Source organism: Amblyomma maculatum, chromosome 1 (assembly GCF_055883805.1).
Source record: "Amblyomma maculatum isolate TAMU_Amacu chromosome 1, ASM5588380v1, whole genome shotgun sequence".
NCBI classification, from domain to species: Eukaryota; Metazoa; Arthropoda; class Arachnida; order Ixodida; family Ixodidae; genus Amblyomma; species Amblyomma maculatum.
In genome coordinates this window covers 272,494,625-272,507,643 of record NC_139344.1, presented here as the reverse complement: position 1 = coordinate 272,507,643, position 13,019 = coordinate 272,494,625, and the positions used below count along the sequence as shown (strand labels likewise).

The 13,019-nt window shown below is 42.8% G+C and overlaps 1 protein-coding gene across 2 annotated transcripts in view; it reads right to left on the bottom strand.

The window, feature by feature from the left end:
* Positions 1-13,019, bottom strand: part of LOC146206533 (uncharacterized) — a 29,349-nt gene that overhangs the window by 1,598 nt on the left and 14,732 nt on the right. For both annotated transcript variants that reach the window (XM_084591256.1, XM_084591258.1), the window contains exons 5-9: positions 12,619-12,731; positions 9,580-9,833; positions 2,760-3,870; positions 2,547-2,688; positions 2,372-2,484 (exon numbers count right to left, since the gene is read on the bottom strand). In XM_084591256.1, coding sequence (XP_084447382.1) covers positions 2,372-2,484; positions 2,547-2,688; positions 2,760-3,870; positions 9,580-9,833; positions 12,619-12,731 — 1,733 coding nt within the window. The remainder of the gene's footprint in view (positions 1-2,371; positions 2,485-2,546; positions 2,689-2,759; positions 3,871-9,579; positions 9,834-12,618; positions 12,732-13,019) is intronic.

The window sequence follows — 13,019 nt, the reverse complement described above, 5'->3', positions numbered from 1 at the left end:
TTCATAAGCGTTTACTGCATATGTTTGCTGTGCAAAATCTTCCAAAACTACACTGACAAATTTTGCATGCAGATTAATCTTGTTATAAAACATTTAGTACAAAAGCTTTGGTAGGTATGAATCACACACATTTTATAAAAGTGGGTCCTTTAAAGGTCATAGAACAAGTTTGGAGAGGCAATGAACACTGTGTTGTAGTACACGTAGCCACGGTGACTTAGTGTACTGCCACTAACAGAACCAACACTGGCATTACCAATGCCATTTAGTGTGATTTAACGTCCCAAAGCAACTTGGGCTACGAGGGACATCGTAGTGGAGGGCTCCTGATAATTCTGACCACCTGGGGCTCTTCACTTTGCATTTTGCCTTCATTGAAATATGGTTGCAGCAGCCAAGATCAAACATGGGTGACAGCATGTGATGTCAGTGCACATTAGGAATCCCAGGTGGTTGAAAGTATCCATAGCCTAAGGAATCCCTCACAGCCACAGTCTCTTCAGGACACTATATCATGCCCCGCTGGAATGGATCTGGATCAGTGTTTATGGTTCTTGACTGCTGAACTCGAGGATGCGAGATCAAATCCGGCCACGGCAGCTGCCGTTTGACGGAGGCAAAAAGCAAAGCAAGGCACCCGTGCACTGTGTGATGTCAGTGTACGTTAAATAACCCCAGATGGTCGAAATTTCCTGAGCCCTCCACTACAGTGTCTCTTATACACAGCCAGAGTCACTTTGGGACGTTCAACTCTATGAACTAAACAGACTTGAACAAGCCTGTGTACACAGTTCGACAGCAGGGGTCACAAATGGCACTGGTAACGCCAGTGCTGGTCCTGTGATGTCAACTCCAGACAAGCTACATTAGTGAGAAGAGCAAGTACAAGGAAATAAGAAAATTCAAGGTTTAAACTGGTCAAATCTAGTGGTGTGGCACAAAGAGCTTAAGTGCCTAATGCTTTTGTAACATATGTTGAACTCTCCACCAAAAGTTTAATTACACACGAAAATAGTTCAACAACAGAGCAGCATAATAAATGCTTGCATTCCAACTGCTACACAACTTGTATTTCCAGTTTTTCTGTGCCAAGTCAAAAGCTGTGAACTGTACAGCTAAGGGATGCCTTGCTGCTGTGCTAATATGCCATTCAGTTCACTTCAAACAGTCTCGCATAGGCATGTCTCAACAAGGAGGAAGCGAAATTTGCCCAATTGCACCACCAACTGTTGAATCCACCACTAGATAGGAAGAAATGGCCAAGTTCCATTAACTCGGAAGCCTGAAAACCTGCTATGTCCTTGCAAAGTGGAAACTACCAAGATGGGGCCCACTCAACTTGGTAGCAGAAGGTGGCAACATTTTTGTGCTCGGAATACTCTGAAGTTCAAAGAGGGTAAGCAAGTAAGGGTGACAGTTATCACAGTCTCCTCTCTAGTCTCAACATGAACAGAAGGCAAAGGAGAGTTTTAGTTAAAGCTCGTACCAGCAGTCGCACTCAAAGCACCTTTTCCTCAAATATCTATCACCCTCTGCAAGTGAGATATATCGAGCATCTTTTCTCTTGCTATTATTACCTTATACGCTAAACCTGAGGGTTTCATAGGGGACAAATAAAAGTGCTTGCTTTCCATTCACCAGGAAATATACGTACCCCACTTTATAAAACAACTTTGTGCATGCAAAAGTCCTGAGCACTCGTGAATTTGACCAACAGCAGCAATTGAATGGCAGTGCTTGAAGACTGACACTTGAAATGAGCACTGAGTTACTCAGCTGCAAAATAATACGAAGTTCAAACTTGTTGGCTTGGAACACAATGCTGACAAATTATGACAACTACATTACTGTAATGACATTGGAAGCCACACTTGGAAAAAAAGTGTCCAATCACAATTCCCAAGACCAGAAGCGACGTCATCAGATGGTAACAACTATAAGTTTCAATGCATTAAGATGTTGCTACCTCTAGACATTTTCATCTAACTACCAGCTAGATGACCCAAAGATGTGTCTGGCTGTGTGAAGACATACATGAACGGGTGCATAAACTACCATGCAAGAATAATACAAAACACTGCAAATGCATCAACAGCTTCTAATGCTATCATATTGCCAACATATGATGAATTAGATGTCCTAGCAATTTTGTTTTTTGCAACAATAAAGCATTAACGTTATGCAAATTAACTTTATGCAATCAGCACAGCACGACGATAGAGCCTCTTTCTTCTAAAAGCACCATTACAGCTGTGTCTTATGATCCTGTAACACTATTCTAATAATAAACATTATTTTTGTTGAATTATAAACATACTCCACATGCTTCTTTGCTATGAAAAGCCAAGTAAAACACTGCAAGGCAACGCACCTCCAGAAATTAATCAAACGGTCTGCTTCTCTGAATCCCGACCTCATAGCTCCATGGACAGTCGAGTAGAAATCTTTGTCAGTAGCTTCTCCAGCAAAAAGGACAAGTGGCCACTGTAAATAAGCAAAAATATTTTAGAACGCAAGATTACAACAAAACTTTGGTGTTCTAGTACCTCTACTTTGGATACTCTGTGCAGTGGTGCGTCTGCCATAAGTGGTTCGTAGAAGGTCTCAAGGAGGGCATCTGATGTGTCGTAGGGCAGTTGTTTGTTACTGTAGCTTCCTACAATGTAGGGATTGGTGAACCAATATGACCTGTGATAGATTAGAAAGAAATGTGGCACCAAGTTGTGATACTGGGCAATACTGATAATACAAGAACTTACCTCACTATGGATACAGGCGTAGGGATTTCTCTGTTCAAGAACTTGGACAGGACGCTGACACAGGCATCGAGTACTTCAGAGTCATCAAGAGACTCCATGTGCTCTGCTGCTTTGCCACCAATCCAACCAACAAGAACATTGGGGTTATCGTACACAAGATCAAATCCTGATATCCCTCGGACCCACCAGTCTGGCTTGGTTGTATCTACAGACTCGCCCTCAAGCCAGATTAGTTGAAAGCCTTCTGTACCAGGCTCCCAAAAGGGCTGCTCAAAGATGAGAAATATTTTGTTTATGGTGCCAAAACCAATGCCATGCAATGCTTGACATTTCTCCTTTGGAAGCTCTGGGTGGAACATGTCATCCAGATGACGTTTGAGGTAGCCTGCAGACATGGTTAAAAGCAGGTGCCTGCAGGACATAATTTCGCCATCCTCACATTCAATGAATGGAATGCTTTCCCAGATGGTCTCCTGCGAGTTGCTGATAGAGGAGCGAGGCATTTTAGTGTGTGCAGGGATGGCACTATTGTCCCAGTAGATTCGCTTAACGGCCTTGTTATATTGAATGTTGGCTTCGGGAATGTGCTCTAGGAGACTGTTAATTACGCTGGAAAAGCCATGTCTCAAGTTGATGTTCCAAACTCCAGGGCACTCCTCAAACTCTTCGTAACTTTTAAAAGAGAGCTCATCCAGACTATAGCAAGAGTTGTCAATGACCTCAAAGCGCCAGTACCAGTCATATATGGCCCACTTGATCTTGACCATGTCAGCTGTGTTGCTCTGCTGCTCAAGATGTTCGAGAAATCGTGAGCGCAAGTACTCCCCGACTGATATAGGTAGCTCACTGACCTCAAACACTTTCTGGTTTCCTTCAAGTCGAGGTCGCCGACCACCTAGCTCCTCTTTGATTTGGTTGAGTACAGTAATGACTTCATCTACCAAATCCTGTGGCAACTGAGTGCCTTGGTCAGTACAAAAGAAGCCACGACCTTCAAGGGAATGGTACCGCCGTGGGTCAGCCAGCAAGTCGTTTGACAATGCGTAGCCGTAGAGGGGATTGCCTTCTTCACCATGCACCCACTGGGCACCCAATTCCAGGACTTTGTTGTCTGCATGTAAGAAAAGGCAAAGAGTATGAGCACAAATGTCACACAACAGGTTACGCTCACTACCTAAAGGGAAGAGTCTCGTCTTCCCTCTCTAGCCCCTGTCTAGCTTGCGCTGTTCTGCCTTGTAGGTTATGCCCCTCGGCCAACCAGAACAGAGCACAAATTTATTAGTCCATCATTAGTACTTACAGTACACTGAGAAACATGCGCGTGAGCAAACAAATCACACACACTCACACAAAAAAATGCACTCCATGTTGATGCAATCTTGAATGGAGGTTTATAAACATGAAATTCTTTTGAGACATTCTATGAACCACTTGACTCTTTTGGCTTGCAGGCAAGACCAGACTAATCAAGGGCTTATACAATTCTATCATACTTTGGTGGTCTAGCAAAATGAATCAACCCAACATTTCATACTCTTTTTCTGCATAGACCTGAAACCCTGCCTATCAAATCTTTGGGGATTAAGAATTTTTTCATAAATACAGTGCACCAAGAGAATGCAAAGTTAGCTGCTTTTTCTGAACGTAGTCAGTCAACATCACCATGAGCCAGATGATACCTAATGCAGGGCAAAGGTCTCTCCAATATTACTCCAACTAACTCAGTCCTGTGCTAGCTGCACCCGCTTGACCCCTGCAAACTTCTTAACCTCATCAGCTCACCTAACTTTCTGCCTCACCCTGCTATGCTTTTCTCCCTTGGAATCTAATTTGTTACCCTTAGCGATCGGTTATCCTCTCTTCGCACTACATGCCCTGCCCCATGCCCATTTCTCCTCTTTCTTGATTTCCACTAAAATGTCATTAACGCGAGTTATTTTTCTGACCCACTCTGCACGCTTCCTATGCCTTAACAGTACATCTACTATTTTCCGATCTATAGCTCCTTGCGTTGTCCTCGGCTTAACATAGCCAAACACCTCTCTACTCTAGGTGTGACATTACTGGTCGATTATTGCGGGGGCAAGCCACAGGGCAATGATGACGAAACGCAAGAGGATGGTTAAAAAAATGAACGCAACAAAACCATCTTGCATGGTTCAGTTGTCATGAGAGGGAAAAAAAACCACCTGGCATGGTTTTGTTCCCCTTCGACGAGGGCCACAGTGTATCTCATGTGGTTACACAGAATGGCTTTGAGGTTTCCCTTGTAAGCTTTTTTTCATGTCCTCTGTGGCCAAACGTGCAGTTTCCACATTCTAACATACAGAAATTGTGAAGGATGAGAATGGTCGCAGGCAAGCAACTGCAATAATGCGTGACACAGCTTCGTTACCCATTTTAATTTCTCGCAGGCGTGTTCAGAGCCAGTCATTGACTGCATCATGGCACAGCGCTGCGCTTCATTTTCCGACCTTCAAGTGCACAGCGGCCGTCAGTGCATTGGTTTTATTCAATGATTATTACCACGTGCTGGCTATAGATTCTTTCAGGAAACAGCAAGGTATAGCCAATGCAGCAAGTGCGGGTTACTCTAAGCGTCGTTTAATACACGCCGTCGGATACGATGCGATGTTTGGCTGCAAGCTCAGATGAACAGCAATTTCGTGATTTTTAAGCGTTTCAGAAGTTCAGACACTTCGAATAGCTGAAGTGCGGTGTGGATTGAATAGCAAATACTATTTGTAAACTATTAGAAACTTTGCGTATTCGCACACCTGCAGTGAAAAGGCCCAATAGGCAATTGTGTGAATGACAGTTCAAAATAGCAAGAGGTTTTGAGCATGGCAGAAACCGTTGCAATATTTGTCATATTTAAGAAGTCCTCATGAAACTTCTTGCATAAGAATGCTGCAAAGCTGGGCCAGTGTGCAAGTGCTGCCTTATCATGCTTTCCAACGAGAGGTTAGGTGCTGCCATGGATCATGTACAGGGTTGTCCACTCATAGTGCGAACACGCAAACAGGTGCCTACTCTCTTCAGAGCGTCATTAAGCCTGAAGCGGCCACACAGAGGAATGTGGAGGTGGTGCTTTGCATGGCCTACTACTTGGCTGAATTGCATGGCTGGGTCGTACATACTGGCGCTTTAAGGGGAGATGCGGGGCTAAAATTACAATTTTCACACACACAAAAAAAAATATGTTTTTAAATTTTGGTTGTTTTGGAGTGTGCATGTATTAAAGAAACCTCTCACCAAGTTTGGTTGTCATCTGGGCATCCCCCTTAAAGACCACTTGCGTGCTCGCACTAACATGAAAATTGTTTTTCTAGTTGCTGGGAAAAACATTGAGAACTCGATGAGGTCCTGCCAGATGTCAGCTTGGTTGCTGTGCGAGCACCAATTTTAAGGCAAAGTTGTGGAAAATTCTTCAGAGCAAGTAACACTGTAATGATTGTTGAGAAAGGAAATTGTTACGTTACTGTACATGGATGACCCCACAGTATTCGCCTAGTATCGCTAAATAATTTATAATAAATTTTTTTTCTCTTGCTTTGGCTTCAACAGTCGAGCGATGGCTATGACGTCAAGTTGCATATAGGTCACAAGAGGGATGAAAAAACTCTCATATAGTAATGACGCCACCATTTTGGATCATTACAGTGGTAAAGCTAGCCTCCCTCAAAAGCCGGAATTACAGCTTGTGAGGTAGCAGCAATGATATCAGTTTTTTTTTTTTTTTCATTCCTCACGTGACGTACATGAACCTTTGATGTCATAGCCATCACTCAGCAGTTGAAATCGATACTAAAGCATACAAGAGAAAATAGAGAGTCATAGGCAAATGCCACATGGTGATCCGTGTATAGCAATGCATTACACATTATATTACAAAGAAGGATTTATACTCCTTTAACACCAAGGCAAAGCCTAGCCAGGTGGTGGTTCTCTGTTGACCCCATGAAGTCTGGTGGCACCCAGAATAGAGCTAGAGATGCCATAACTCTCCCGTTACTGTACGAGGCATACATTTAATGACACTGTTGACTGACTACTTAACTCTTTCGTTACTACGCCTATTCAGGTCGATCACCGGTGATCGATGCTTTAAATCACCGATTTCGACATGTTGGAATCATTTCTCGTGCACCTAGTGCCACCCAGTGGTTAGTCTAGGCACTGCACTTGTAGAACCAGTTTAAATTTTCTCGTTCTGGAGACGTTCTGATTTTTGATGGACCTTTTTGAGAACTAATGTGCATGTGTTGTTTCAAAGGAGGGCGTAGCAGCTGCGCTTGAAACAAAAAATGTCCCACTCATGGTAATGCAGCATTAGCATCAAATTTTTGTGATCAAAAGACTTCCAGCAAGTCAAATATCGAATCATATTGTAGGCTTTGTTATCTGACGGCGTTGAGTGGTGATAATTACCCAAAAATGGCGCCAGCTATTCTCTAGTGAGCTTTGACTAAGTCCGGGTGGTTTTATTCCTCAAAAACGCTTTCGTGAAGGTCCGCCACATGTCCAACATGCATACCCAGCCTTACGGGCTAGTTGGTGGTTCATCTTGGGGAAAAAAACAGCATACTCTTGAGACATGGACAAATAAAGAAATGACAACACAAACGACAAAAGAAAAAAATGAAAAATCAGTGCTGTGGTGTCGTTTCTTTCTTTGTCTATGTCTCAAGAGTGCGCTGTTTTTTTCCCAAGACTTTACAGCCAGTTTGCAGCAGTTTTGGTTTTGTGCCTCACGAAAACCAGGAACTGCTTCACCACATGGCATGAGAAATGAGGCTGTAGTTGTTTTATGTAGCTGAAGAACGGCACTGTACAGATAGTTTATTTTTTTACACAGTGTTCCCAGGTCATTGATCTTCAAAACGTATATTTCAAATTTTCTTTGTTAATAATGCATCTGTAGACATCGTGCCTTTTCTATCTTATTTTTATTAACTGGCCACAAAAATGGTACTTTTTTTTATTTCTTTGTGTGTTTCCTAATAAACTGTTTGATTTGTAACTTATGTTTTTGGAAAGAGCATTCCAATATGTTCATATTTGTATGCTGCCATGTGTGCTGCAGTATTATTTGTACTGGCAAAAAAATATATTCCGAGACCTATGGAAAACGGCCATTTTCTCGCGGTAACGAAAGAGTTGTGCATTTCGGTAGCATTCAGTAGGCTCCTTTATCAAGTAACTTTCTCCACTGAACAAAATTATGCTCAAAGAATTAACAGAGACTACTGCTACCACTACTACTACTACTACTACTACTACTACTACTACTACTACTACTACTACTACTGCTACTGCTACTGCTACTACTACTACTACTACTACTACTACTACTACTACTACTACTACTACTACTACAACTACAACTACAACTACAACTACAACTACTACTACTACTACTAGCACTGGTGAAAGAGAAAACTCTATGCTTAGTGTTAGTGGCTGCTGTCTCTCTTTGTATACATATTATGAAAAGGTCCTCAATTCCCTAAATTTGTTTGCTGACAGCAACAACAACAATGTGACATTCCCTCACTCCATTAATGCCAAGTAGGCATTACAGGTATAAAACTTTATGCTCATGATAGGTGAGAACAAAAATTGCAACAAACGTATTTTTATAGCTGCATTTTGTCAAAAACGCTTGTTTTTAGCTTAAACTACCTGCATTAACTTAACACACCACATACCTGTATTAACGCTCAAAGATATCAGAAACTATTGGAAAATATGCGATTTGGATCACACCTAACCTTTTTTACTCATTCAATTCAAAACTAAAAATTTAATGTTTGCGCACCTCTGCTTTTAGCACATCTCTTTTTGTTTTACAGACATCCTTCGTAAAATTGAATTCAGAAGTAAAATTTCATTTTGTAATTATGTTCATAAGGATATTATGCTCATGGTCAGAGGTGGGCAACCTCATGAGGCTGCCCACAAATCAAACCAACCATTTCACCACCTACAGCAATAAAACGACATCGGACATTTGTCAATAAGGAGCACCCCCCCCAACCATAGCCTTCAATAACAATAAAGAAACAATGAGCAACGTTTGCAGCTACACAGCATCAGGAACCCTGATATGGCAATGCACAGAGGTGGGCAATTTTATGGGGCTTCAACCCAACCCAAGTTGCCCACCTCTGCTCATGGCAGGTAATCAAGCTTCGTTAAATAGAAAAATTTGTGACTTTAGGTTTAAGGTAAAACTGCAAAACAAGTCCTATTCATGGTAGAAATTATTTGCACAAGTTATATCCTGTCTTCATATCAATTCTATTTGTATTCCTATGAGCTCTACAATTACTTACACTGGTGCTTAAGCCCACAGATGGCTAGAACAATTTCTGCCCATAATATCTGTGATTTGCTCCAAGTAAAATAATATTTTCTAAAGCTGCAGCTGCATGAAAACAACCATAACCTTTCACAGCCATGCAGAACATATCTCGCACGTGGCTCCAATGGTTGGTTCTGCATTTTGTTCAGCAAGCTATTTGCACTGCCTACCAGTTATGATTCAATACCTGAGGATTGGAAAATAAAAAATGGCTACTTTTGCTGCAAACAGGCATTACAAAAAGCTATAATAAATCATTATGAAGGCCAAATAGCGTGTGAAGAAAATAAAAAATAAACCCATCAATGAAGCTTATGTCCAAGCTTAAACCTGTACTGAATGAAACTGTAGAAAACAAAAATTAGAAAGTAATCATAATGGACTGGCTAGCTGCAGGCCAGGTGGTTATTGATGAAGTCTGAGCACCCTCAAAAGGAAGCTTGCAGTCCTCACCGCCATAGTAGTAAGACTGTATCCTTCCTCCAGCCATCTTCTGTGCCTCTAAGATAACAAAATTGGTGTAGCCTTTTTGGGAAAGTTTGTAGGCTGCAGACAAGCCAGCTGCTCCAGCGCCGACAATGATTATCCTGGGGTTTGACCCAGCAGATGATGCACTCAGTGCTGCAGAACTGAAGAGATCAGCTTTGACCAGAAGACTCTCTTCTTCATCCGGTATACAGCATGACTCTTGGCCTGATCCAGCTTTACTGCAGCAAGCAAGAACACCCAATAAGAGCCTTTGCACCCCTTATGCACGCACTTTCTCTCCCACTGCAAACATCAGCCTTGTCCTATTCCTATACCTGTACCTTCATGTTAACTTCATACAGCCTGAATTATAAGGAAATATGTTTTGCATATTTATTCAAAACAAATGCATCTGGAAATGATACTCATTGGTCAAATATAAATGAAAGTACTGCTATGTACTAAACATGATACATCATGCAGACAGCTGATGACATTTTTTACAATGCATAAGGAATAGCATTTCACAATAGGTTCTTTTTTTCTCACTGTGCATTATATGAAACAATAAAAAATAATGTTGCCTGCTGCATTAAGAAATCTGCGAGGCCATGGGCTTCATACTGGCCGCAGAGCACTCGACTTAAAGGGACACTGCAGCACTTTTTGCTAAAGTTGGGCTTTCAGCAGAAAGCCATAGTTTGTCATGCTGCGAACTCGAATATCAGATTAAAATTAGGCAGAAGAAAGCAGAAATAGCCTTTTTTCAGCAGAAATATGCAGCTCGCGCGACGGGGCTCATTGTGGGGCACGCCGCCGCCCGTGATTGGCCAAGACGTCTCGTGACGACATTCTGAGGACCGGGGAAGCTGTCGATGCGGCTCCTTCGCTGCGCTGGGTTGGTCGCAGCTCTCTGCGGCTTTGTGAATGTCATTATGGCATGCCATTTCCACACAAATGACCATCGGGATTTTTACCGCATGTATCCGTACCAGATTTGCCAACAAACGATGCAGCACTTCCGTTGTGGGGAGCGTAGATTTGGCATGAAAACTTGCTTTGGTTACAGTGAGGCATTTCGAAAAGTAGTGTGTGTCATTATTAGCAGGAACTACATGGCCCTCAGTGAAACCTCGGCCCGCATTTTCCTGGGAAGGAAGGGCAGCGAACAATGCTCTAGCTGACTACCTCCGTCTCAGGCCTCTCGCCCTGCCCGAGAGGTCATTGCTGTGAAAAATGAACCCAAAGCTTGGTGTACCAAATCCTGCTTTGAATGCCAGTCGTGGTACCTTGGGGAAACGAAGAATGCTATAGAAAGGGTGAAGCAGTACACAGCTACCACCGGACAAATGAACAATAAGCGAAGCGCGGTTGCAGAGCTCTGCAGTGCATACGAGGCATTGGCGGGGCCGTTCTGCTGGAGACCAAGTCAAATGCACGCAGAATGCTGCTTGAGTCATACGACATTTAGCAGACGTTGAAAGTATAGTTGAAAGCCTTTCCTTTTTATCGTACTGTCACAATACAAGTTTAGTGAATTGACGGCTGACGTATGTTGAAAGCCAAACTGCAGCTCCTCCGCACCCATACCTTCATGAGAAAACCGTGTTCCGAATGTGTTTTCTTACAAGAGCTTCGTCGTTTTCATTTCCAACTTAATGTGCATCCCCAAACAAGACAGGACTATGTAAAATGACGAGGCAGCAACGGGTGCAAAATCGCAAAGCCATGTATGAACAACTTCGATGATTGATTGCTTGGACACACAAAAGGAAACCTCGCTTTTTGCGCTCCTTACCTGAATGCGCCTATACCCAGCTGAGCAGTACACTCCTTATCTTCTAATAATGCTCCCGTAAGGGTTCCACGAACATATCAGGCACGTGCCGTACTGGAAAAGATCTCGCAGTCTTCACAACCTAGCTTCGACACAGCAGTGGACTATTCTTAATCATCTGCTAGTTCGCAGAACTCATCAGCGCGTGCTATTGATGAGTTGTCAATGTTTAGCACTAGAAGCCGTTGCGCGAAGCTTATGCGCAAAAACAAAACAAAACGAAAAAAAAAAAAAACAAAACAAAAAAAAAAAAAAACACGAGACACGCGAAAACAACCATGCGCCGATGCTGTCTGACCGTCCCATCATGAGATTGCAGTCCATGAATGGATCGCAGATGACTGTCCAGACTGTTTTGTACAAGGAAACAGAAGGAACCGCGTCATGGTTCAGCCATGCCTTTTTGTCAAAGCCCTATAGAAATCGCTTTAGAAACAAACTGCATGTAGTCACAGTTACGAAAATGCTTCGAGTAGAATGTTTCCTTTGGTCGGCTTGAATTTATCTCTCTTTTCAGCAACGCCGCATTGTGCCGCGAGCTTTTAATACAATGGAAGATTACATCGTCGCATCCACAGCTGTTCGTGCATCCGAACACATGCAGAGCTGTGTTGTATCAGGAGCACAACACTAAGTTGACGTGTTTTGTATGTCCGCAACGCACACAAAACGAGGAACAGCGCACGCTGAAAACCCCCTCCGTTGGCTCTGAATGCATCCGGCTCCTCACAGTGACGTCACGATGGACGGAGAAGCGAGATTTCTCCCTCCGCTTTCCTCCTCTGTAGCTGTCGCGCGGGGAGCGGGAAATTTGAATTGCGCGCTTTCAGTCGATGATTGCGCAGGTGTTTTATGCATAATCGACAAAATAACTTCACAGGCATGATCAACAAATAATCTACTTCAAAAGCCTATAGTATTGGTACATTTGAAAACCGCTGCAGTGTCCCTTTAAGGGCCCTGACTTCAAAACTAATATACTGCATTAGATTTCAAGAAGTCAGCAATGAAATTAACTTGAACATAAGGTTCTGTTGCAGCCTGATGTTTTCTGAGCCACCTCCTGGATTATGGCTGAGTATAAAGTGTTACCCAGTACAGTAGACACAGGCTTATCTATGCATGCGTGTAACACGATAATGTCCTCTGTGTGAAGTTGAGGAAGTATAGCAAACCAACAAACTTACAAGTAGAAGTTGGCAAGACGATCAGCTTCGCGGAGGCCGGACTCGTAGGCACCATGCACAGTGGAGTAGAAATGGGGATGCGTTGCCTCACCAGCGAAGAATATCACTGGATACTAGGAACAAGAACAAACCCATTTAGCATGCTTCCCAATTAGAACCAAGAATCATGTAGCAAATTGATATACGTAACTGCAAAATATATATATATATATATATAAATCTTCACATCACTGACAAATATACACAAGTGCGGCTTCAACAAGAAACCCAACCTGCAGCATGTTAGCAGCAGCATTTAGCACATAGCCAGCAAGCAGAGGACGCACATGCAGCCACCCCACAACGCCACATGCTACAGCATATCATGAGGCACGGGTACTTGTGCTGTGCAGATGCCAGAA